Source organism: Heterodontus francisci, chromosome 14, assembly GCF_036365525.1.
Source record: "Heterodontus francisci isolate sHetFra1 chromosome 14, sHetFra1.hap1, whole genome shotgun sequence".
NCBI lineage: Eukaryota > Metazoa > Chordata > Chondrichthyes > Heterodontiformes > Heterodontidae > Heterodontus > Heterodontus francisci.
Window position 1 is genome coordinate 43,491,742 of NC_090384.1, and position 24,452 is coordinate 43,516,193.

The following is a 24,452-nucleotide window of genomic DNA, read 5'->3' on the forward strand; positions in this document are numbered from 1 at the left end:
ATACCTATCATTTCCACCTGTCCGTAACATTGGGGAGAGGCTCATTTCTTAGCTCTAAATTCATGAGTACCCTAACATTTATCAGATCATTTGATCTTTTACCCCATTTACCTTATTTGACACAAGGATTCCCCTAAAATTGTACGGTGGGTTTACCACATAGCAGAATTAAATAACTTAGCTACTGAGTTCCATTATGAATGATTGGAAGCTGATATAGATGATCAAAGTCTGTGCCACAAGCATATTTTGGGTCATATCTTCCTTTCTTAATTAAAAGGGAAAGAAAGTTAATTTTCAGAGCTGCAGGGAAACCTGCAAAGTCATGTTTTGCTCCCAGCTGGGCCACTCTGTGATATCTCTCCCTGCATCTCGGAGCAGAGCCTTTGAAAACAATTTCAGAGTGGCTTTAGAGGGCTTTCAGAACTACATAGCCCTAGAAAAACACACTACTATTATTGGGACACCCTGTAGCTCAGTAAATTATTTAAAAATTGCATAAGCTTTGGTAAATATATTTTTCTGTATAAAATAGAAGATTTATTTGAACAAAAAGTACTGCACTTGGGCTTTCATACAGTCACAATGTAATTATGGATCAGGAAGACTACTTGCCCCATCTTAGTTCATACATCCAGTTTACCTTCACCACCCCTAAACCCACTTGTTGTTTCTTGAATACACTGGGACCCTGCTATTACACAGTTGACGGGGTCCACATCATGAGACTGCATTGTAAGTGAGACCACGTTATAACAAGGTCCTTTCAAAAGTGCCAAGCCAGTAGCCAGAATAATATAACAACCAAAATGAAGACGATCAGTTCAAATAAATTAAACTTTATTTCTATGTCCTATCGGTCATTATTGAATGGATGGGTAAGTGTTGAAGAAATCAGTCATTTTAAACTGTTCACACTTACTTCTCACCTCTGCCTTTGCTAAATGTAAGGTGGTATGAGGTTGACTAACTTACAGCGGTTGAATTTTCATTGGCTTCCAACTATCTCAGCAATACTTTCAGGTAGTTGATGATTGTGTGGGTAGGTGGCAGTGGCTTAGTCTCAGGGCTGCCATCATCATCTTCAGATTGTTTAACGTTTTTCGGGTTTAGATCTACACTGTCTAATAGTTGATCATCTATTATCGTATTGTTGGTAGCTTCTTGGACGTTGTCATGAGCCATGCATTGATGTTGTTCGTATCTAATTTGGGTCCAAGTACGGACCTGGCGTTGTAGTACATTTCAAGGTCAATATGATGCCTTGGTCAAGGGATTGAATTTTTAACATGTTTTTTGTTAGATAAACGCATTTGATTTTCCCATCTTGTGTTACCAACTTCTCTGGGGGTGGATGTACAAAGCAGTTGTCAAGCAGAAAGTTGGTCTTCTTTGGTAGTTTTTTCTGTCTGACATGTTTTCCAATATTTGGTACGAATTCATGGTGGAACCTGTCTTCAAAAATTGATGAGGTCATTCAGGCTTTGGCGCTCCTTGAGTATTGGCATGGTAATGATTTTAGGTTTAGATGATGAAAGCTGCGTGGTTTGGTGAATTTTCCAATGAAAAGTGGAGTCAGCTTGTGTAGACCAGTTTTGTTGCAACAAAGGAGGACTATCCACCTTGTCTTGATTTGTTTAAATCACATTTAGTTGGTGTCGTTTCTTGTCGCTAGTGTCTTTTCTGACGACATTTTGTAGTGAAGGGCCATCTCGTCGCAGTTGTGGACTCATTTTTCAGTGTATCTTCTGTGTAATATCTTCTCTAATTTAGTGGGAAATGATGTTGCAGCTGGTTTGTCCACTGACTGTTGTTCTCTTACAGTAAGTTCCAAAATGCTGTGCCAACACTTGAATCTTGCTGGCTCCAAATTCTACTGGAGCATGGATATTTCCATTCATTTGGTGTCAAAGCTTCTTAGCTTGAGCTTGAATAACAGGACTAGATACGGGTATGTCTTTGGTTCTCTGCTGGATGAACCACGTGTATGTAGCCTTGTCGAGAGGTGAACTGTCAGCATTTCAGGCTTTCACTCTTGCTTGGCCACTGTTACCATCAGGTGAGCAGGGGTAGAAGGGCTCCCCTCTTTTCCGTCTTCTTGTTTGACCACAACAGATTCATTTCTTTTTTAAGTGGATATACTTGTAAGCAGACTAAGTGTTGCAACTTGTGCGGTGCGGCAGGCCATCTCTACAAAACCTGCCCCAAACGCTGCCTCAGTTATGCTCAGGCGGCAAGGTCCAAGGAAAGGCCGGGAGAAGGTTCGACGAAGGCGTCCGGTGTTCGAAAGGAGACCAGCAACCTTCTCCGCAGTGAGGAACTTCAACCTGAGAAGGAAGGGGAGGCAGCTGAAACCAGTGACCCAGCACCTACCATGCGCTCGGAAACCCCTCCTCCACAGACAGAATCAATGGAGGAGGAGGCAGCAGATGGACAAACAGGTCAGTGGCAAGTGGTCCAGAGGAAAACCACAAAGAAAAAACATCCCAAAGCGGAACAGGCCACCACCCAAACCAGTGGCAAGAGGAGGCTATCTTCTGAATCAGATTGCAACAACTCCTCTTCACTGGACGGGGGAATGCTGGAACGACAGCCCCTTCAAAAGAGGCGGCAGAACTCCAAGGAGATGGAAGATAGAGCATCCCAGCCCCCGGGCACTGGAAGCTGTGATGGGCCCAGCGTGCCCCAACCTCAAAGCACCACACGTAACGGTGTGGCCAACGCATCTCAGCTCCGGGACACCGAGAGCAAAGACGCGTCTGGCGCACCTCAGCTCCGGGAAGCCAGGAGCAGTGATGTTTTCGAGGAGGAACAGATGGAAGCAGCAGAGGATAACCCAATCTTTGCTGCCAACAAGACCCCCCCCGATGTCACCCCAGCGGAAGAACTCCTGCATGAAAAACCAGGAGGGGTTTCTGAGCCCAACAATTGTGAAACAGCTTGCTCACACAATGGGTATGCAGGAACATCCCGAAGGACTGGGACTAGCAAGGACAAATGGTATGGGAAGCAACAACTAACTTTAAAAAATGGGTGTAAAGATTGCTTCCATTAATGTGCGTAGCATTAAATCTACTATGCGATGTGTTTCAACCTTGGATTACCTCGCCAAGGTCAAAGCCGACCTACTGTTTCTGCAGGAGTGTGGAATACCACACCTCAGCACCTACAGGCAGTGGTCGCGGTGGTGGTCCTACAGGCCATCGATCTGGTCGGGGGGTAATGATTGCCGTTCCTCCGACCTGGGTATTCTGCTGCGGGGAGGTAACTTCACCATCTCCGAAGTTAAGGAGGTGGTGGGCGGTCGCCTTCTCGTAGCAGACGTAATGTACAACAACGCCCGCTCCGGTTGATCAACGTGTACGCCCCGGTACAACGCAGCGAGCAGCTGACCGTCTTCCAGCAGCTCCCACTGCTGCTGGTGACGTCCAGGCCGGTCATCCTAGGTGGTGACTTCAACTGCATCATCGATGCGGCTGGACGATCCGGCAGTGACGACAGCAAACTGGACGCTACATCCAGATTCCTAATAGAAGCAGTAAAAGATGCCAAACTGCACGACGTCTTCAGCAAACCTGCAGACGGAGCGCAGCGCAGATACACATGGTCAAGATCGGACGGGTCTGCCCGTTCCAGGATTGACTTCCTGTTTCTGTCCCGTCCCGTCACGGTCGGATCCACCGACGCAAGCCGGTGTTCTTCTCCGACCACTGCCTCTTACTGGCCTACTGTCACTTACAGGACGACCAGCGGGTTGGCAGAGGGACGTGGAAGCTCAATGCTACACTGCTGACCCCAGAGAACGTTGAGGAACTCAAAGGGGATTACAAAGGTTGGAGGACCGTGAAACCCCTCTTTGAGTCTCCAGTTCACTGGTGGGAAGCGATTAAGGAGAACACCAAGAGGTTCTTCATCCACAAAGGTGTTCAGAGGGTGAGAGAGAGACAGATGGAAATGTCCCGACTCCAGAAAAGTTGCCAAAATCTGCTCCGGTTGCAGTCAATGGGGGTCGAGGTCAAGGAGGATCTCCAAGAGGTGAAGAACCAGCAGACCTCGCTCTTTGCCAAGGAGGCCTCCAAGATCATCTTCCGGTCCAGAGTCCGCTCCATCGAGCAGGATGAGATGTGCTCGCGTTACTTCTTCCAAAAGGTACAGAGAGAGAGCTCTGTTATCAGCAGCCTGAAGGAAGAAGAAGGCTCGGTAACGTCTTCGCAGTCCAACATACTAAGGATCAGCAAATCCTTTTATGCTGGGCTGTATGACGCGAAGCCCACAGACAGCAGAGCCTCCCAGTCCTTCCTGTCATCTATCACAGAGGTCTTAGATGACGGCAGGAGGGAAAGACTGGACAAGCCGCTAACTCTGGACGAGCTGACAAAGGCCGTCAAGTCCTTCGAGACGAGTAAAACTCCTGGAAGCGACGGCTTACCGGTCGAGTTGTACTCGGCCCTGTGGGACTAGGTCGTCCCGGACCTGCTGGAAATATACGAGAGTATGCTCCTGGCTGGCAGCATGTCAGAATCCATGAGGAAAGGCATCATCACCCTCATTTACAAGCGGAAGGGGGAGAGGGCAGAAATCAGAAATTGGCGGCCCATCTCACTGCTTAATGTTGACTACAAGATTCTGTCCAAAGTCATTGCCAGTCGAGTCAAGTCTGCTCTGGAGTTGGTGATCCACCCCGATCAGACCTGTACTGTACCCGGCAGGAAGATCTCTGATAGTCTCGCGCTACTCAGGGATACGATCGCCTAGGTACGGGACAGGAAGGTGGACACCTGCCTCATCAGCCTGGACCAGGAGAAGGCTTTTGACAGGATATCGCACACCTACATGATGGACGTGCTTTCCAAAATGGGGTTTGGGGAGGGAATCTGCAATTGGATCCAACTGCTCTACACAAACATCAGTAGCGCAGTCTCAATCAACGGGTGGGAATCGGAAAGTTTCCCGATCAAATCTGGAGTCAGACAGGGCTGTCCTCTCTCCCCGGTCTTGTTTGTTTGCTGTATTGAACCCTTTGCTGAGTCTATTAGGAAGGATGTGAGCATAAGAGGGGTGACTATCCCAGGCAGCGGAGGCACGCAGGTTAAAACCTCCCTGTACATGGATGACGTCGCCGTCTTCTCATCGGATCCGCTGTCCGTGCGCAGACTGATGAGCATCTGCGACCAGTTCAAACTGGCCTCGGGAGCCAAAGTTAACCACGGCAAGAGCGAGGCCATGTTCTTTGGGAACTGGGCTGACCGATCCTTTGTCCCCTTCGCCGTCAGGTCAGATTACCTGAAGGTGTTGGGGATATGGTTCAGAAGGGCCGGGGCGTGCACCAAAACCTGGGAGGAGCGAGTCGCCAAGATACAACAAAAGTTGAGCATGTGGGGGCAGCGATCTCTCTCCATTCTGGGTAAGAACCTGGTCGTCAGGTGCGAGGCGCTCAGGTTGTTGCTGTACGTGGCGCAGGTCTGGCCCATACCCCACTCCTGTGCTGTGGCAGTCACCCGAGCCATTTTCCGCTTCATCTGGGGATCTAAAATGGACCAGGTCCGGAGGGACACGATGTTCAAATCTCTGGACAAGGGCGGGAAAAATGTACCCAACGTGGCCCTCATCCTGATGACCACCTTCATGTGCAGCTGCATCAAGCTGTGTGTAGACCTCCAGTACGCAAACTCCAAGTGTCACTAAGTGCTGAGGTTCTATCTGTCCCCGGTGTTGCGAAGGATGGGCCTGGTCACATTGCCCAGGAACGCTCCATGCAGTTGGGCTGTGCCGTACCACCTATCCTTCGTGGAGCAGTTTCTGCGGGAAAACACCTTTGACCACCGGTCCATCAGGCAGTGGTCTGCACGGAATGTCCTCAAGGCCCTACGGGAAAAGGCGACGGTGGATCCTGTCGGATGATTCCCAGAGCAGATCGTCAAAGTCATTTGGCGGAATGCCTCATCACCAGAACTTTCAAACAAGCACCAAGACGTAGCTTGGCTGGTGGTGAGAAGGGCACACGCCCGAAGTCTCGCCCCCTCCGCACAATGCCCCCGCGGTGGCTGTGGTGGGGAAGAGACGGTTGCCCACCTCCTCCTGGAATGTGTCTTCGCAAAGCAGGTGTGGAAAGAGATGCAGTGGTTTTTGTCGAGGTTCATCCCAAGCAGCTCTGTAACACAGGAGTCTGTGCTCTCCGGGCTGTTCCCAGGGACGCACACCGAGACAAACATCAACTGCTGCTGGAGGACTATCAATTCGGTGAAAGACGCCCTTTGGTCTGCCCGAAACTTGCTGGTCTTCCAGCGCAAAGAGTTGTCCACCACCGAATGTTGCAGACTGGCACATTCCAAGGTCCAGGACTACATGCTGAGGGACGCACTAAAGCTTGGGGCAGCCACAGCAAAGGCTCAATGGGGAAAGACCACAGTGTAAGGTCCTCCCCCAAGCTGAACTGAGGGGCTGGATCCATGGGAAACCCCTCGAACTGTATCGGGAAAATTTCTGTCTCCTGTATAATGTAAAAATGTATCTGGCAGGACAAATGTGAAATGGAAGGGTTGTGAGGCAACTCATAATTGTATAGAAGGAAACTGATCACCTTTGCACTGTTTGTATTTTTTGACTTGATGCTGTTTTAAACTGTTTGGGAATGTAATTTTTACAGATTTTTATGAATAAAGTATATTTTGGAAATAAAAAAAAATACTTGCTAATTTATTGAGTGTTTACTTGTTTACACGCATGATCATAAAAGAGCCAAACGGGCAGGTTTTCTTAAGTTTAAAAAGAAAGAGGCGAGCTTTATTGTACTTAAACCGATCCAAGTAAAAATAATAAAATACACTCGAACTTGCTCAAATACAGAGACACACCTACGCAAATCAGTGACACAATTTTTTTCTATTCGTTCATGGGATGTGGGCGATGCTGGCTAGGCCAGCGTTTATTGCCCATTCCTAATTGCCCTTGAGAAGGTGGTGGTGAGCTGCCTTCTGAAACCACTGCAGTCCATGTGGGGTAGTTACACCCACATTGCTGTTGGGAAGGGAGATCCAGGATTTTGACCCAACGACTGTGAAGGAATGGTGTGTGGCTTGGAGGGGAACTTGCAAGTGGTGGTGTTCCCATACATCTGCCCTTGTCCTTCTAGGTGGTAGAGGTCACCGGTTTGGAAGGTGCTGTCGAAGGAGCCTTGGTGCATTGCTGCAATGCATCTTATAGATGGTACACACTGCTGCCACTGTGTGTTGGTGGTGGAGGGAGTGAATGTTTGTGAATGGGGTGCTACTCAAGCGGGCTGCTTTATCCTGGATGGTGTCGAGCTTCTTGAGTGTTATTGGAGCTGCACCCATCCAGGCGAGTGGAGAGTATTCCATCATACCTCTTACCTGTGCCTTGTACAAAGAACAAAGAACAGTACAGCACAGGAACAGGCCATTCGGCCCTCCAAGCCTGCGTCAATCTTGATGCCTGCCTAAACTTACACCTTCTGCACTTCCGGGGGCCATATCCCTCTATTCCCTTCCTATTCATGTATTTGTCAATATGTCTCTTAAACGTGTCTATCGTATCTGCTTCCACCACCTCCCCTGGCAGCAAGTTCCAGGCATTCACCACCCTCTGTGTAAAAACACTTGCCTCGCACATCCCCTCTAAACATTCCCCCTCGCACCTTAAACCTATGTCCCCTAGTAACTGACTCTTCCACCCTGGGAATAAGCTTCTGACTATCCACTCTGTCCATGCCACTCATAACTTTGTAAACCTCTATCATGTCGCCCCTCAACCTCCGTCGTTCCAGTGAAAACAATCCGAGTTTTTCCAACCTGTCCTCATAGCTAATGCCCTCCAGACCAGGCAACATCCTGGTAAACCTCCTCTGTACCCTCTCCAAAGCCTCCACATCCTTCTGGTAGTGTGGCGACCTGAATTGCACGCAATATTCCAAGTGTGGCCTAACTAAGGTTCTGTACAGCTGCAACATGACTTGCCAATTTTTATACTCTATACCCCGACTGATGAAGGCAAGCATGCTGTATGCCTTCTTGACTACCTTATCCATCTGCGTTGCCACTTTCAGTGACCTGTGGACCTGTACACCCAGATCTCTCTGCCTGTCAATACTCCTCAGGGTTCTGCCATTTACTGTATACCTCCCACCTGCATTAGACCTTCCAAAATGCATTACCGCACGTTTGTCCGGATTGTACTCCATCTGCCATTTCTCCGCCCAAGTCTCCAACCGATCTATATCCTGCTGTATCCTCTGACAATCCTCATCATTATCCGCAACTCCACCAACCTTTGTGTCGTCCGAAAACTTACTAATCAGACCAGCTAGATGGTGGACAGACTTTGGGGAGTCAGGAGGATTCCTAGCCTCTAACCTGCTCTTGTAGCCACGGTATTTATATGGCTACTCCAGTTCAGTTTCTGGTCAATGGTAACCCCCAGGATGTTGATAGTGCGGGATTCAGTGAGCGTAATGCCATTGAATGTCAAGAGGAGATGGTTAGATTCTCTTTTGTTGGAGGAGTCGCAAATGGTGCTGAACATTGTGCAATCATCAGCGAACATCCCCACCTTTGACTTTATAATGAAAGAAAGGTCATTGATGAAGCAGCTGAAGATGGTTGGGCCTAGAATACTACCCTGAGGAATTCCTGCAGTGATGTCCTGGAGCTGAGATGATCGACCTCCAACAACCACAACCATCTTCCTTTGTGCTAGGTATGATTCCAACCAGCGGAGAGTTTTCCCCCTGATTCTCATTGACTCCAGTTTTGCTAGGACTCCTTGATGCCATACTCGGTCACATGCTGCCTTGATGTCAAGGGCAGTCACTCTCACCTCACCTCTTGAGTTCAGCTCTTTTGTCCATGTTTGAACCAAGGCTGTAATGAGGTCAGGAGCTGAGTGGCCCTGCCGGAACCCAAACTGAGTGTCAGTGAGAAGGTTGTTGGTAAGCCAGTGCCACTTGATAGCACTGTCGATGACACCTTCCATCACTTTACTGATGATTGAGAGTAGACTGATGGAGCGGCAATTGGCTGGGTTGGACTTGTGCTGCTTTTTATGTACTGGGCATACCTGGGCAATTTTCCACATTGCTGGGTAGATGACAGTGTTGTAGCTGTACTGGAACAGCTTAGCTAGGGGCGCGACAAGTTCTGGAGTACAGGTCTTCAGTACTATTGCAGGAATGTTGTCAGGGCCCATAGCCTTTGCAGTATTACATCTGTAATGCTGGGGACTTCAGGAGGAGGCCAGGATGGATCATCAATCTGGCACTTCTGTCTGAAGATTGTTGCAAATGCTTCAGCCTTATCATTTTCACTGATGTGCTGGGCTCCCCAATCATTGAAGATGGGGATATTTATGGAGCCACCTCCTCCAGTTAGTTGTTTAATGTCCACCACCACTCACGACTCGATCTGGCAGGAGTGCAGAGCTTAGATCTGATCCATTGGTTATGGGATTGCTTAGCTCTGTCTATTAAATGCTGCTTCTGCTGTTTGGCATGCAAGTAATCCTGGGTTGTAGCTTCACCAGGTTGACACCTCATTTTGAGGTATGTCTGGTACTGCTCTTGGCATGCCCTCCTGCACACTCCTTTGAACTAGGGTTGGTCCCCCAGCTTGATGGTAATGGTAAAGTGGAGGATATGCCGGGCCATGAGGTTACACATTGTGGTTGAATACAATTCTACTACTGCTGCTGATGTTCCACAGTGCCTCATGGATGCCCAGTTTTGAGTTGCTAGTTCTGTTCGAAATCTATCCCATTTAGCATAGTGATAATGCCACCCAACACAATGGAGGGTATCCTCAATGTGAAGTCATGCTTGGCCCCCACCTGCCAAGAATGTGGCAAATCAATTTTGTCATGCACATTGATTTTTAACTGTTGTTGGAGCGAGGAAATTACTTATTAAACAGATCAGTCGTGGCTGGAAAAAAACATTTACATACCAACAGACATCGAAGGTGAAGAAGCGGACCTGCTTAGGAGGTTACAATCCACAAGGGCCAGGAATGACTAACTGGCTATTCTAGGGTTTTCTTTTGAACTGGCCACAGAGAGTTTGAACTCAGAAAGACTGTTTGCTCATGGACTGAGACGATCTCTCCTGTCTGCTCCCATCTTTCTCACAAGCCTCTCTGAATCCACTGAAGACACATGAACCCCAAGAGAGAAAGGTCTTCTACAGCGAACAAGCTTTTAGAAGATTACTGTGCTCCAACAAAAAGTAAGATCTACCTACAATCAAGGACTCTACAGTGAGCTCGAAGAACTGTAACAAAAACTCTTCAGATATTGCTTCAAACTTTTTCAACTTTATTTCTTCTGCTCTTTTCTGTCTCTATTTGCATGTGTGTATTGTTATTTGCATGTGTGTGTTATGTATGCATGCTAGCACGGGTGTGTCATGTATCTGTAGGCATCAACCAGATTAGAATTTACGTTGAAGTTTAATAAATTTAAACTTTCCTTCTTTATACCTAAGAAAACCCATTTGCGTTGGTTCCTTTGCCTTATAATTGGAAAGCGGTGAACAAGAATTCACCAAGGGGAAGCTGGAAACACGGTGTGTTTAAAATTAGGCTACATTGGCTAACAATGCAACCACTAGGTGGTGTTGTAGTGGCACATGCGCAAATGCATTCTGTTCTCCAAAATATCACAGACTGTGACATTCAGGCAGCTGCCAGGACTAAAGATGGCACTGCACAAATAATCACAGCAAGACAATGTAAACTCATAGCAGCACACTGTGGCCGGAGAGCGCCGGCGGGGGAAGCGGGGAGATAGCAAGCAGGGAATGAGGGGAGAGAGCGGGCAGGCGGGGTCTGGGGCAGCGGGGAGAGAGCCGGCGGAGCGAGCGGGCGGGGGGGGGGGAGTGAGCGGGCGGGGTGGGGAAAGTGGGGAGTGAGCAGCCGGGGAGGGGGGGAGCGAGTGGCCTGCAGTCGGTGGCCGGGGGCGTGCTCTCTCCCCGTTTTCCCCCCCACCCTGCTCTCTCCCCGTTTCCCCCACGCTCTCTCCCCGCTTCCCCGCATTACATGATGACGTCATCTGTGCATGCGCCAACCTGTCCGGGCAATGTGGAACACCGCGGACACACAGAGAGCAGGAGCCCATTTGCGCATGTGAGCAGCTTGGCGCAGTCTGATGACTTCCGTGACCGGCTGCATTGTCAGAAATCACTTTGTTAAAATTAAACCTTGTTACTGTAAGACCAGGTGAAGGCTGAAAGGGAACCCTAGATCTCTTTCTCACTTAATCCTAGCAGAAACTTGGGTGCTAGCTTCTGGGATTTTACCCACAGACAAGCAAGAGAAATTGGAAGTGGGAAGCCAAATTGGTCCCAATCAAAAAAGAGCAAGATTTCAATACAGGTTTTCTTGTGGTTGTGTGTGCTTGAATACCAATATGTCTCAACTGAAGCTAGTGGCTCCCAAGCCAGAGTGAAGTAAGTTGGGATAAGTTAAAAGCACTGTCTATGGAGGAGCTGAGAAAAATTACCTCAAAGGTAATAATCTCTGGATTATTACCTGAGCCATGTGCAAATTGGCATTGGGCAAATAAGATTATATAAATTAATGCATGGCTCAAAGACTGGTGTGGTAGAAGCGGGTTATGGTCCGTGAGGCACTGGCAACAGTACTGGGGAAAGTCATGACTGTACCGTTGGGATGGTCTACACCTGAACCATGGTGGGGCTGGTGTTCTAGCGAGCCGCATAACTCTGGAAGTAGAAGGGGTTTTAAACTGAATTGTGGGGGCAAGGGATCAAATTTGGGAAGATATAGTAAATTAAGGAGTAGAGACAAGGCAAGAGGGAAAGGTATTAATATGGGAAATGACAAACAGACCATGACATGAAGAGATAGAGCATACAAATCTAAGAGTAAATCAACAGATAAGGCTGGAGGTTACAAAAATAATAAAAGGACAAAACTAAAGGATCTGTATCTGAATGCATGTAACATTCAAAACAAAACAGATGAATTGAGAATGCAAATAGAAATAAATAAGTACGATCTGGTAGCCATTACAGAGACATAGCTACAGGACGATATAGATTGGGACCTGAATATTGAAGGGTGCATGGCATTTAGGAAGGACAGGAAGCTAGGAAAATGTGGAGGGGTAGCTCTGTTAATTAATGATGGTATTAGCGCAATAGAGAGGGATGACCTAAGTTCAGGAGACTGGGATGTAGAAGCAGTTTGGATAGAGATGAGAAATGATCAAGGCAAGAAGTCACTTGTGGGAGTGGTGTACAGGCCATCTAACATTAACCACACTGTAGGACAGGGTATAAAGGAAGAAATAATAGCAGCTTATCAGAAAGGTACAGCAATAAATATGGGGGATTTTAATCTACCTATAGACTGGAAAAATCGGATGGGCAGAGGTAGCCTAGATGAGGAGTACATAGAATGTTTTCGGGATACTTTCTTGGAACAGTACATTCTGGAGCCAACGAGAGAGCAGGCTATACTGGACCTGGTATTGTGCAACGAGACAGGATTAATTAATGACCTCATAGTTAAGGCGCCTCTAGGTAGTAGCAATCATAATATGATTAAATTTTACATTCAGTTTGAGGGAGAGAGAGTTGGTCCAAGACTAGTATTTTAAACTTAAATAAGGGCAATTATGAGGGCATGAAAACAGTGAACTGACAAATTAGGTTAAGGTCAATAGAGATGCAGTGGCAGACATTTAAGGGGATATTTCAGAATACACAGAATAGATACATTTCAATGAGAAAGAAAAATTCCAAAGGTGGGACCTGCCATCTGTGGTTAACTAAAACAGTTAAAGATAGTATCAAACTTAAAGAAAAAGCCTATAATTGCGCAAAGATGGGAGGCAGGTCAGAAGATTGGACAGAATATAAAAAACAGCAAAGAATGACTAAAAGATTGATACGGAAGATAAAATTAGAGTACCGAGCTAGAGAATATATAGACAGATAGTAAGAGTTTCTATAGATATTGAAAAAAGAAAAGTGTTAACAAAGTGAGCATTGGTCCTATAGAGAGTGAGTCTGGGGAATTAATAATGGATAATAAGGAGATGGCAGATGAATTGAACAAATATTTTGCATCAGTCTTCACTATTGAGGATACAAGTAACATCCCAGTATTAGCTGTAAGTCAGGAAATGGAAGGGAGGGAGGTACTCAAGAAAATGATAGTCACCAGGGAAATGGTACAGGACAAGTTGTTGGAGCTGCGGGCTGCCAAGTCCCTGGGTCCTGATGGACTTCATCCTAGGGTGTTAAAAAAAAGTGGCTAGTGAGATAGTTGATGCGTTAGTTTTAATTTTCCAAAATTCCCTAGATTCAGGGAAGGTTCTGTTAGATTGGAAAATAGCCAATGTAACTCCTTTATTCAAAAAGGGAGGGACACAGAAAGCAGGAATCTACAGGCCAGTTAGCTTAACATCTGTTTAAGGGAAAGTTATAGAAGCTATTATTAAAGATGTTATAGCAGGGCATTTAGAACAATTCAAGGTAATCCGGCAGAGTCAACATGGTTTTGTGAAAGGGAAATCATGCTTAACCAATTTATTGGAGTTCTTTGAGGGTGTTACATATGCTTTGGATAAAGGGGAACCAGTGGATGTATTGTACTTAGATTTCCAGAAGACATTAGATAAGGTGCCACATCAAAGGTTACTGCAGAAAATAAAAATTCATGGTGTAGGGGGGTAACATATTGGCATGGATAGAAGATTGGCTAGCTAACAGGAAAGAGAGAGTAGGTATAAATGGGTCATTTTCTGGTTGGCAAGATGTAACGAGTGGTGTGCCACAGAGATCTGTGCTGGGACCTCAATTTTTTACAATTTATATAAATGACTTAGATGAAGGAACGGAAGGTATGTTGCTTAATTTGCTGATGACACAAAGGTAGGAAAGTAACTTGTGAAGAGGATATAAGGGGGCTACAAAGGGATGTAGATAGGATAAGTGAGTGGGCAAAGACCTGGCAAATGGAATATAATGTGGGAAAGTGTGAAATTGTCCACTTTGGCAGGAGGAATAAAAAAGAAGCATGTAATCTAAATGGTGAGAGATTATGGAGCTCTGAACTGCAGAGGGATCTGGGTGTCCTGGTGCATGCATCACAAAAGTTTGGTATGCAGGTACAGCACATAATTAGGAAAGCTAATAGAATGTTATCATTTTTCATGAGGGGAACTGAATACAAAAGTAAGGAGGTAATGCCTCATTGGTAAGATCACATCTGGAGTACTGTGTACAGTATTGGTCTCCTTATTTAAGGAAGGATGTAAATGCTTTGGAGGCAGTACAGAGAAGGTTTACTAGACTAATACCTGGAATGGGTAGGCTGTCTTACGAGGAAAGATTGGACAGGCTAGGCTTGTATCTGCTGGAATTTAGAAGAGTAAGATACGACTTGATTGAAACATATAAGATCCTGAGGGGTCTTGACAGGGTGGCTGTGGAAAGGATGTTTCCCCTTGTGAGAGAATCTAGAACTAGGGGTCATTGTTTAAAAATAAGGGGTTGCCCATTTAAGACAGAGATGAGGACAAATTTTTCCTCTCAGAGGGTCGCGAGTCTTTGGAATTCTCTTCCTCAAAAGGCAGTGGAAGCAGAGTCTTTGAATATCTTTAAGGTAGAGGTAGATAGAGTCTTGATAAGCAAGGGGGTGAAAGGTTATCAGAGATAGGTGGAAATGTGGAGTAATCAGTTCAGCCATGATCTTATTGAATGGTGGAACAGGCTCGAAGGGCTGAGTGGCTTACTCCTGCTCCTAATTCGTATGTCCGTACGTATGTAAAATGGCTGAGCAGTGTGGGATCACTGTACGTGGCAAGGGTAGGAAGTCTGAACACCTAAGACTAGTGGCCAATTATTTTTCCCTTGAATCTGAAGAAGCAGAAACAGGGCTAGAAGCAGACTCCAACAGGGAATTGTTATCAAAGATACAATTGGAACAAAGAAAACTTGAATTAGAAGACAGGGAAAGAGAAAAAGAAAGAGAGGCAGGAGAGGGAGAAGATGAGAGCCTTCCAGAAGGAACGTGAAGAAAATGAAAGGCAGGAGAGGGAGAGAGAAAGAATATTCCGGCAGGAATGTGGAGAAAGAGAGCTGAAGCGGCTTGAGTTAACTAGGGGGCGACAGAGTAACCCTAGTGAAAGCATGGCCAATATGGAGGAGCATAATTCAGGGCTGGGTACAGAATTGTTAAAACAAGCTCAATTCATTCCAAGATTCAATGAAGACGATGTAGAAATTTTTTTGTGTCCTTTGAGAAAGTGGCAAGGCAGCTAAAATGGCCAGCTGAGACCTGGCCTCTTTTACTAGAAAGCAAGCTAACTAGAAAAGTCCATGAGGTTTATTCCCTGTTGCCAGATGAGAGTTCATCAAATTATGAACTGACAAAAAGTGCTATCCTCGGGGCATATGAATTAATACCCAAAGTCTATCGCCAAAAGTTTAGAACCCTCAAAAAGCAAGCTAATCAAACTTATCTGGAGTTTGAAAGAAGTAAGCAGCTGGCTTTTGACCAGTGTTTAGTTTAGTTTAGAGATACAGCACTGAAACAGGCCCTTCGGCCCACCGAGTCTGTGCCGACCATCAACCACCCATTTACACTAATCCTACACTAATTCCATATTCCTACCACATCCCCACCTGTCTCTATATTTCCCTACCACCTACCTATACTAGGGGCAATTTATAATGGCCAATTAACCTATCAACTTGCAAGTCTTTTGGCATGCGGGAGGAAACCAGAGCACCCGGAGGAAACCCACGCAGACACAGGGAGAACTTGCAAACTCCACACAGGCAGTACCCAGAATTGAACCCAGGTCACTGGAGCTGTGAGGCTGCGGTGCTAACCACTGCACCACTGTGCCGCTAGTGGCCGAGGGCTCTTAAAGTAGAGCTCAGCTATGAGAATCTCAGGGAAGTAGCTCTTTTAGAGGAATTTAAAAACTCCCTCCCACTCTCCATAAATACACATGTAGAGGAGCAGTGGGTTCAGAGAGCCTGGCAAGCAGCCATTCTGGCCGATGAGTTTGCTTTCATTTATAAGTTGGTTTCCTAGGGGAGAACCTTTCCTAGTCACCCCCACAAATCCGAAAAGGACAAAAAGTGGGAAGGTGATAGAAGCCCAGGCAGTCCTGGGAGAGAAGGAAAAGCAGGAGACACAGGGGGTCCTCCTATAGCCAAAAAAAAGTGCAGTGAGCAGGAGTGAGACCCGAAGACCTGTTTGCTCCCATTGTAATAAGGCAGGTCGCCTAAAAGCGGACTGCTAGAAACTATAGAGAAAACCTGTAGGGTTAATCAGGGCACACCCGCTCAGTGAAGAAGCGAACCTAATGGAAAGCAAAGCAGAGGATGCTGTGGCTTTAAGTGCGGTAAGAGTGAGACCCAGGAGATTTACGGCTGCAAGTGCAGGAAAATTTAATATGATTCCTGAGGGTTATGAAGGTTTTGTGTCTGAAGGGAAAGTAACCCCATACCACTTGAGTCGGGAAAGCAAGTCCATAGTAATTCTCAGGGATACAGGGGCCTGGTCTTTTCTCCCAGAGAGTGCAGTGAACACCAGAATGGTGGTGAATAGTATTGGAGGGCAGTGTATGCCTGTACCTGGAGTGCGACCTAGTTCCGGGACTGCTGACCATAGGGAATCTCCCAAGTTTGCCTGTGGATGGGGTTGACCTGCTCCTAGGTAATGATCTGGTAGGGGTGAAGATGGTAGCCGCACCCCCCCCCCACCCCCGTGGTGAAAGAAAGACCGCAGGAGGTCAGAGAGACAGGGCCGTGGCAGGGGACAGACTCTTGCAGTTTCTCTGAATATGTAGTGGTCAAGCCACGATCAAACCAGCGCCGCCAGAGGAGACTGAATTAGCACTGCAGGTGGATGACCTTGAGGTCTGCCTGTCTGAGACTTTCTTTGGAAAGAAGACCCAGGGAATGAATTAAATGGATTTTCCCTAGGTGCGGCTCAGCGAGCTGACCCAGTATTGCGAGAGTTAGCACAAGTTGCCCAATCTGAAAGTGAAGCAGGGGGAGTCCCTGATTGCTACTATTTAAAGAATGAGGTACTGATGAGGAAATGGAGTTCTCCTCACCGATCTGAGAGCAAGGAGTGGATAGTGGTGCTGCAGAGATACCAGAGAGAAATATTAAGAAGGGCTCACGAGACTACAGTGGCTGTACATGTCGGTATACGAAAGACCAAAGCCTGCATAAGACAGCAGTTTGGCCAAAACTCCACAAAGATGTGGTGGATTACTGCAGGAGTTGCCACATGTGCCAGGTTGAGGGGAACCTCCAACCTTCGGTGAAACCTGCAACCCTATGTCCTGTACCAGTGTCAGGACAACCTTCCAGCAGAGGGTTGGTGAATTGTAAGGGACCCCCGCTGAGTACAGAAAGGGAAAAAGGGACAGGTGGGCACAAGGCTGACAAAAGGTTAGACAGTGAAGGGGAAAAAGTGACCAGGAGGGTAGGTCAAAGGAAGTTCGGGAGGAATCGCAGATGAAAACATCTACTGTCCAGTCAGCCAACCCTGAAAAAGTTTAAAGTTAGATCCCACATCCTCCTATGTAAATGCAGACAATAGAAGCACCCCACCAGAGCTTCTAACAGCGTTTACAGGAACCTTCAGAGACAAAGAAACACCTCTAAGGGGGCAGAGAAACCATGAGGGTGATGCCTCACCTAGTCAGAGTTCCACAAGGGCATGCAGTAGAGTCTGCACAAATACCTGCAGGCAGGAATGTCCCAGAGGAAAAATGGGAGATTAGCAAAGAATCCTCTCCCACAGTCAGAAAAAAGCAAACCACCCATTCCCTGAAGTCAAAAGCCTTTGCATGACTCAGATAAGTACTGAAAGTGAGTTCAGGATAGACACGCCCACTACTGATTCTCCTGAAAAAAATTTCAACTGAGGGCTAATTAAACCTAACCATCTCAAAGACCCTAGGCAGCCATGAAAATGGGCAAACTGAAGAAAAACTTCCCCAAAGTCCTCAAAGAACCACATGTTTACTGCGATGCCAAAAATAGACAATCAAAGCAGCACTGGCACCAAGAAAAGACCGGCTATAATAGGTTTTAGGATTTATGAATGAATGAGAGGAATACATGTTTTTTTTCTGTATCTTATATTTTCTCTCGACCCTTTTAATGAAAAGTGCTTTTCTCAAATCGCATTTCATTCTGCTGGGTGTGGAGGTGTCATGCTAGGCCCCCACCGGCCAAGAATGAGGCACATCAATTTTGTCATGCACATTAATTTTTAACTGTTGTTGGAGCAAGGAAATTGTTGTTAAACAGATCAGCCGTGGCTGGAAAAAAACATTTACATACTAACAGACATCGAAGATGAGGAAGCGCATTCCAGGGCCTGCTAAGGAGGATGCAATCCACAAGGGCCAGGATTGATTAGACCAGCTGGTCACATGACTAACTGGCTGTTTCAGGGTTTTCTTTTGAACTGGCCACAGAAAGTTTGAACTCAGAAAGACTGTTTGCTCCTGGACTGAGAAGATCTCTCCTGTCTGCTCCCATCTCTTTCTCACAAGCCTCTCTGAATCCACTAAAGACACATGAACCCCAAGAGAGAAAAGTCTTCTACAGCGAACAAGGTTTAAGAAGAATACTGGGCTCCAATGAAAAGTAAGATCTACCTACAATCAAGGACTTTACCATGAGCTCAAAGAACTGCAACAAAAACTCCAGATATTGCCTCAGACTTTTTCCACTTTATTTAGTTTAGTTTAGTTTAGAGATACAGCACTGAAACAGGCCCTTCGGCCCACCGAGTCTGTGCCGACCATCAACCACCCATTTATGCTAATCCTATATTCCTACCACATCCCCACCTGTCCCTATATATTTCCCTACCACCTACCTATACTAGGGACAATTTATAATGGCCAATTTACCTATCAACCCGCAAGTCTTTGGCATGTGGGAGGAAACCAGAGCACTCGGAGGAAACCCACGCAGACACGGGGAGAACTTGCAAACTCCACACAGGCAGTACCCAGAATTGAACTCGGGTCGCTGGAGCTGTGAGGCTGCGGTGCTAACCACTGCACCACTGTGCCGCCCTTTTCTTCTGCTCTTTTCTGTCTCTGTTTGCATGTGTGTATCGCATATGCATGCTAGCATGGGCGTGTCATGTATCTGTAGGCGTCAACTGAATTAAGAGTTTAAGTTTAATAAATTTCAACTTTTCTTCTTTATACCTAAGAAAACCCATTTGTGCTGGTTTCTTTGCCTTATAATTGGAAAGTGGTGAACAAGCATTCACCAAGGGGAAGCTAAAAACACGGTGTGTTTAAAATTTAAACCCTGTTACGGTAAAACCGTAAGGCTGAAAGGGAACCCTAGACCTCTTTCTCACCGGGTCGTATCAGTGAAGACGGGACTTTGTCTCCACGGGGACTGTGCAGTGGTCACTCCTACCAATACTGTCATAGACAGATGTATCTGCAGCAGGCAATATCTGAAGAGTTTTTGTTACAATTCTTTGAGGATGAGGTCAAGTATATTTATCCCTCTTGTTGGTTACCTCACCACCTGCCGCTGACCCAGTCTAGCAGCTGTGTCCTTTCGGACACGGCCAGCTCGGTCAGCAGTAGTGCTACTGAGCCACTCTTGGTGATGGACATTGAAATCCCCCACACAGAGTACATTCTGCACCCTTGCCACCCTCAATGCTTCCTCCAAGTGCTGTTCAACATGGATGAATACTGATTTATCAGCTGAGGTGGGGCTGTAGGTGAGGGTAAACAGCAGGCGGTTACCTTGCCCATGGCTGACCTGATGCCATGCGGCTTCATGGCGTCTGGGGTCGATATTGAGGACTCCCAGGACAACTCCCTCCCGACTGTATATCACTGTGCTGCCACCTCTGCTGGATCTGTCCTGCCAGTGGGACAGGACATGCATGGGTATGGTAATGGCCTTGTCTGGGACATTGCCTGTAAGGTATGATTCACTGAGTTAGACTCTGTCAGGCTGTTGCTTGTCTAATCTGCAGTAGGAAAGGATAGATTGGTTGAATTAGAGTCCAGAGAAATAAAAGGAGTATACAGTCGGTGGAGGCTGGTGACTCGTCTGGCTTCAGGCTGAATTCGGTGGTCGCGCAACTTTCCTTTGGTGGTCCTGAGGCTTCAGGTTTGAAGATGTGGACACTGATTCAGTGGTTCTCCAGATTCTGGTTTGAAGATGTGAATGCTGATTCAGTGGTTCTCTGGGAGACAGCAATGAGGCTGAGGCTAACATTTCATTGGCTAGTTATAACTCATTTGTGGAGCATTTATACTTCAACAATGTTGTGAAATATATTATGAAATGACAAATTTACATGAAATTTTTGGGATCCATGATGAACCCACATTATACTGAGTTCTGCGCTATAGCGGTTCCCATTGTAATGTTAGAATTTCATTTCCACTGAGCTGTGGATCATTTAGTACCATTCTTGCCTCTGAGTCAGAAGGAGATTAGGTTCAAGACTCACTCCAGAAACTTGAGTATATAATCTAGGCTAACACTCCAGTGCAGTACTGAGCGAGTGTTGCACTATCAGAGGTGCTGTCTTTCAGATGAAATGTTAAAATAAAGCTGCCCCTCCCTCATGTGTCAGATTGTCTCCAATCTGAACTTCCAATAAAGGAATTTGAACTCGGACAAAGCCGTGTGCTCATGGAGTAAAGATCTCTCCTGGAACTGAAGCAAGAATTACCTCCTGTCTTGGATGCCTGCTCCATCTCTTTCTCAGGGAACTGAATCTTGTGAAGACACATGAACCAAAGAGAGAAAAGTCTCCTACATGAACAAGATTTAAGAATACTGGGCCCCAACAAACAGCAAGACTACCTACAAGCAAGTGAACTTGAAGCACCATAAACCAGAAACTCTTCTGAAATTGCCACAAATCCCTCTCTACCATATTTTCCTCTTCTCTTTTATGTCCCTATCTGCATGTGTATATCGCGTGTGCATGCTAGTGTGGACGCGTCGTATATCTGTAGGCGTGAACTATATTAGAATTTAAGTTTAAGGTTTAATAAATTTCATCTTTCTCCTTTAAACTTGAGAAAATCTGGTGTGTTGGTTTCTTTGCCTTATAATTGGAAAACTGTGAACAAGGATTCACAAAAAGGGGGGCTCAAAACACACTGTGTTTAAAATTAAACCCTGTTACACTAAGACCAGGTAAAGACAGCAAAGGACCCCTAGACAACTTTCTCACCTGGTCGTAACATCTGCTATATCTTAGTCTAAATTATTCATATTATTTATATCTAGTGTTTGTTGCAAGTTATTTTTCTTTTCCCACACTAACTTGCAGTAATCAATGGACAGAAACTTTAGTTATTGCCTCAAGCTTTCGCTAGAAGTATTGGAGGTGGAATAAAGACAGCACCTCCTTCCCCCTCTACACCAAATTTCCACTTGCACCAGATTCCTGTCTTTAGCTCTCTGTTAACACTGCACTCTTTTCACAAACACTCTGGGCAGGAGCAGACACTGTTTACTTATATAGACCTTTAAGAGTCACACTCAAGTTACAAGTGTTAAGTCAGCTTCTTCCTCACAGTAATTAGTACCTACAGCTTGTAGCTGATTGAGTTAACTACCACTTACAGGCAGCTTCTGTAACTAGGTATCTTAACTAGCTTGCAGTTTATTTTACAGTGTTTAAAGCTCTAAGTCAAATTCTAAATGTTTAACTAAATTTCAGTTTGAGAAATACTTACCAGAGATTCCCAATTGCACCAAACCTCAGACTTTAACACTCTGCTAATGCTGCACTCTTTTCATGGCCACTCCGTGCTACCACTCCTGACACTGAATTTACCCACTCAAACTTACATTTCCTTATTCAGACTTTGTGCTCATTTCACAATCCTTCAATCTCATTGTTTAAGGAGCTACATTGTTACTTACCTGCTCTTGACTGACATTGCTGTACTGTTTGGGCATAGATGATGGTGAAAGGCATTAGCCTCACTATTATTTTGATAGCAAATTCTGGCCTGTTTTTTAGCTAGCCATCCAAGGCCTGCTGCTGTGATTTTCCTCCTTCCCCAAGGCAGACTGCACAATGAAGGTAGGAATTTCACCAGGAGCCCATCAAGATTTTTTACTTGATTATTTAATCTGTCAGAGGCAGGCCTTTGTGATGGGCAGAACACCCACCCAGCTGAAGATGCACTGGGGATTCTATCATAGTGAAAAATTCTAGCTACTTACTCTTGCACGTTGCATTTCCATCTAAAGCTGAGGTTCAAAAAAATTTGGAGTATTGATAGACTGACATAGAATGTCAAGTCAGTATGGGCAACAATCAAAAAAGTGAAGGTGCAAATGCTTCTGTTGTGTTAATATAGTTATGGTCTGCCACAATATAAGAGATTGGGGTGGAGGGGAGGTGTCAATGGCCGAGATAGTTGGCGGATAGAAGTTCCATCTTTCACATTTCAGGTGTTTGAGTGGGAATTCAGCCATTTCAGGATATAGCTTTTAACATAAATTGATGCAGGCATTTGTGAAAACAAATTCTAACAAGTATGAGATCAGGAAGTGCCGGAAATACTAAGCAGGTCTGGCAGCATCTGTGTAGCGAGAAACAGAATTAACGTTTCAGGTCTGTGACCCTTCATCAGAACATGTGCTGCCAGACCTGCTGAGTATTTCTGGCACTTACTGTTTTCATTTCAGAGTTCCAGCATCTGCAGTATTTTGCTCTAATAAAAGTAATTGAATCTGTAAAGGTTTTGTAGTCTGTAGCTAATCAAAACTTTGCAAGAAGTTACAACTGTAATTATTTTACACTATGGTCAAACTGTTGCATGTTTGCTATTTGTTACTCTTGTAATTACAACTTTAATTGTCACTACTGTTGGACCAGAGATGTTGTCATGAATATATAATGCTTGCTTGATACTGTCTGACTGAATAAGGCTCCCAAGTTTTGAGTTTATTCATGTCATCTATCTCATCCCCAGGTATCGTGACTACAGAAATGAATACGACTATGAGTACACTGGTCAGTTCTGGCACATTTTTGCTGCTCGTTTGGCCTTCCTTCTTTTATTTGAGGTAAATAATAGCTCTCCTCTGTACAGTGTAGTTACACAGTAAGGAGTCCCCGGGCCCTAAGACTCCTCATGACATTTAGCATTTCTGGGACCTAAAGACAGAGCAACTCTGTTTACTGAACTGTAAATTGGGGCAGAAGCAATTTCTACCATGTGCCCATGACAGTATTTCCCTCCCTCCCAGCAGTGGTAAAGCTTTTAGGCGAGGTATTACTGCTCCAAACCTGCCCTGCATAGCAATTAAGAGTCCTGGGAGGAAATTGCAGAAGATTCATGATGAATCGTGTGGGCAGATGTTTGCCCACTACTAACTTACCATAGAAGAACTGAGCTCTAGATTTCTATATAGTTCAGTTAATCTTCTTTATAGTATGATGTCCACTAAGTAGTAATAAATACAGCCTAATTAGTGTGAGGGTTTGTATCTTATTGGATATTATATAGATAATTCTGATATGGTAGGGCATTTCATTGTAGAAACATAGTAAGACTATCAAATGAAACAACCGTCTCCGTTTCTGTTTCAGAACATTGCTATTTGCATCAAGTATGTTGCATCTTGGATTATTCCTGATGTTCCAGTTTCAGTGCGAAATGAAAATCTAAAAAAAACATATGACCGATTAGAGGACGAGCTGAGGTAAATTTTTGTTATGTTGATACTGAGATTCTATGAAATCCAGGGCTCTAAAAATAGTCAGTTTTTAGGCAGCACATAACCATAACTATGTGAAAACGGCTTATTCAGGTGATGCAGGAAGACTTTGAGTATGCAGGTGTAAATGTTGGGTAATCTTGGTCCTTGATGTGACAGTGGTAATAGCATGGTGTAATTCCAACTCTGGTATCATGCCTGTGTTGATGTAAACACACCCTGGCATCGCACCAATGTAAACACAGCCCTGGTACAATGCCAATATTGGTACAGTGTAAACACAGCCCTGGTATGTGAATGTGGTGATATAAGCTGTTACAGCTTTATGGCATCTGAGTTCTGACTCTAACAAAAAGGGATGCAATGTGTTACTATATTTCTCAAAATTCTGAAGCACCTCACAAACTGAATCCCTTTGAAGTGCAATGACTTATGTAGACAAATAAGGCAGCCATTTTGCACACAGCAAGATCTTAAACAGCAGTAAGATGAATGACCATTTATGAAAGCAAAATAATGCAGATACTGGAAATTTGCAACATAGAGGTCATAGAGAGATACAGCACTGAAACAGGCACTTCGGCCCACCAAGTCTGTGCCCACCATCAACCACCCATTTATATTAATCCTACATTAATCCCATATTCCCTACCACATCTCCACCTTCCCTCAATTCAATATGATTGGCTAGAGG

At 45.4% G+C, this 24,452-nt stretch overlaps 1 protein-coding gene across 1 annotated transcript in view; it reads left to right on the forward strand.

Annotated features, from left to right (window-relative positions):
- LOC137376904 (anoctamin-9-like) overlaps window positions 1-23,855 on the forward strand; it is a 346,229-nt gene extending 322,374 nt beyond the window's left edge. The window contains exons 24-26 of the mRNA XM_068045861.1: window positions 23,011-23,104; window positions 23,631-23,743; window positions 23,852-23,855. Of these exons, the coding sequence (XP_067901962.1) occupies window positions 23,011-23,104; window positions 23,631-23,743; window positions 23,852-23,855 (211 nt within the window). The remainder of the gene's footprint in view (window positions 1-23,010; window positions 23,105-23,630; window positions 23,744-23,851) is intronic.
- Window positions 23,856-24,452: the final 597 nt, after the last annotated feature.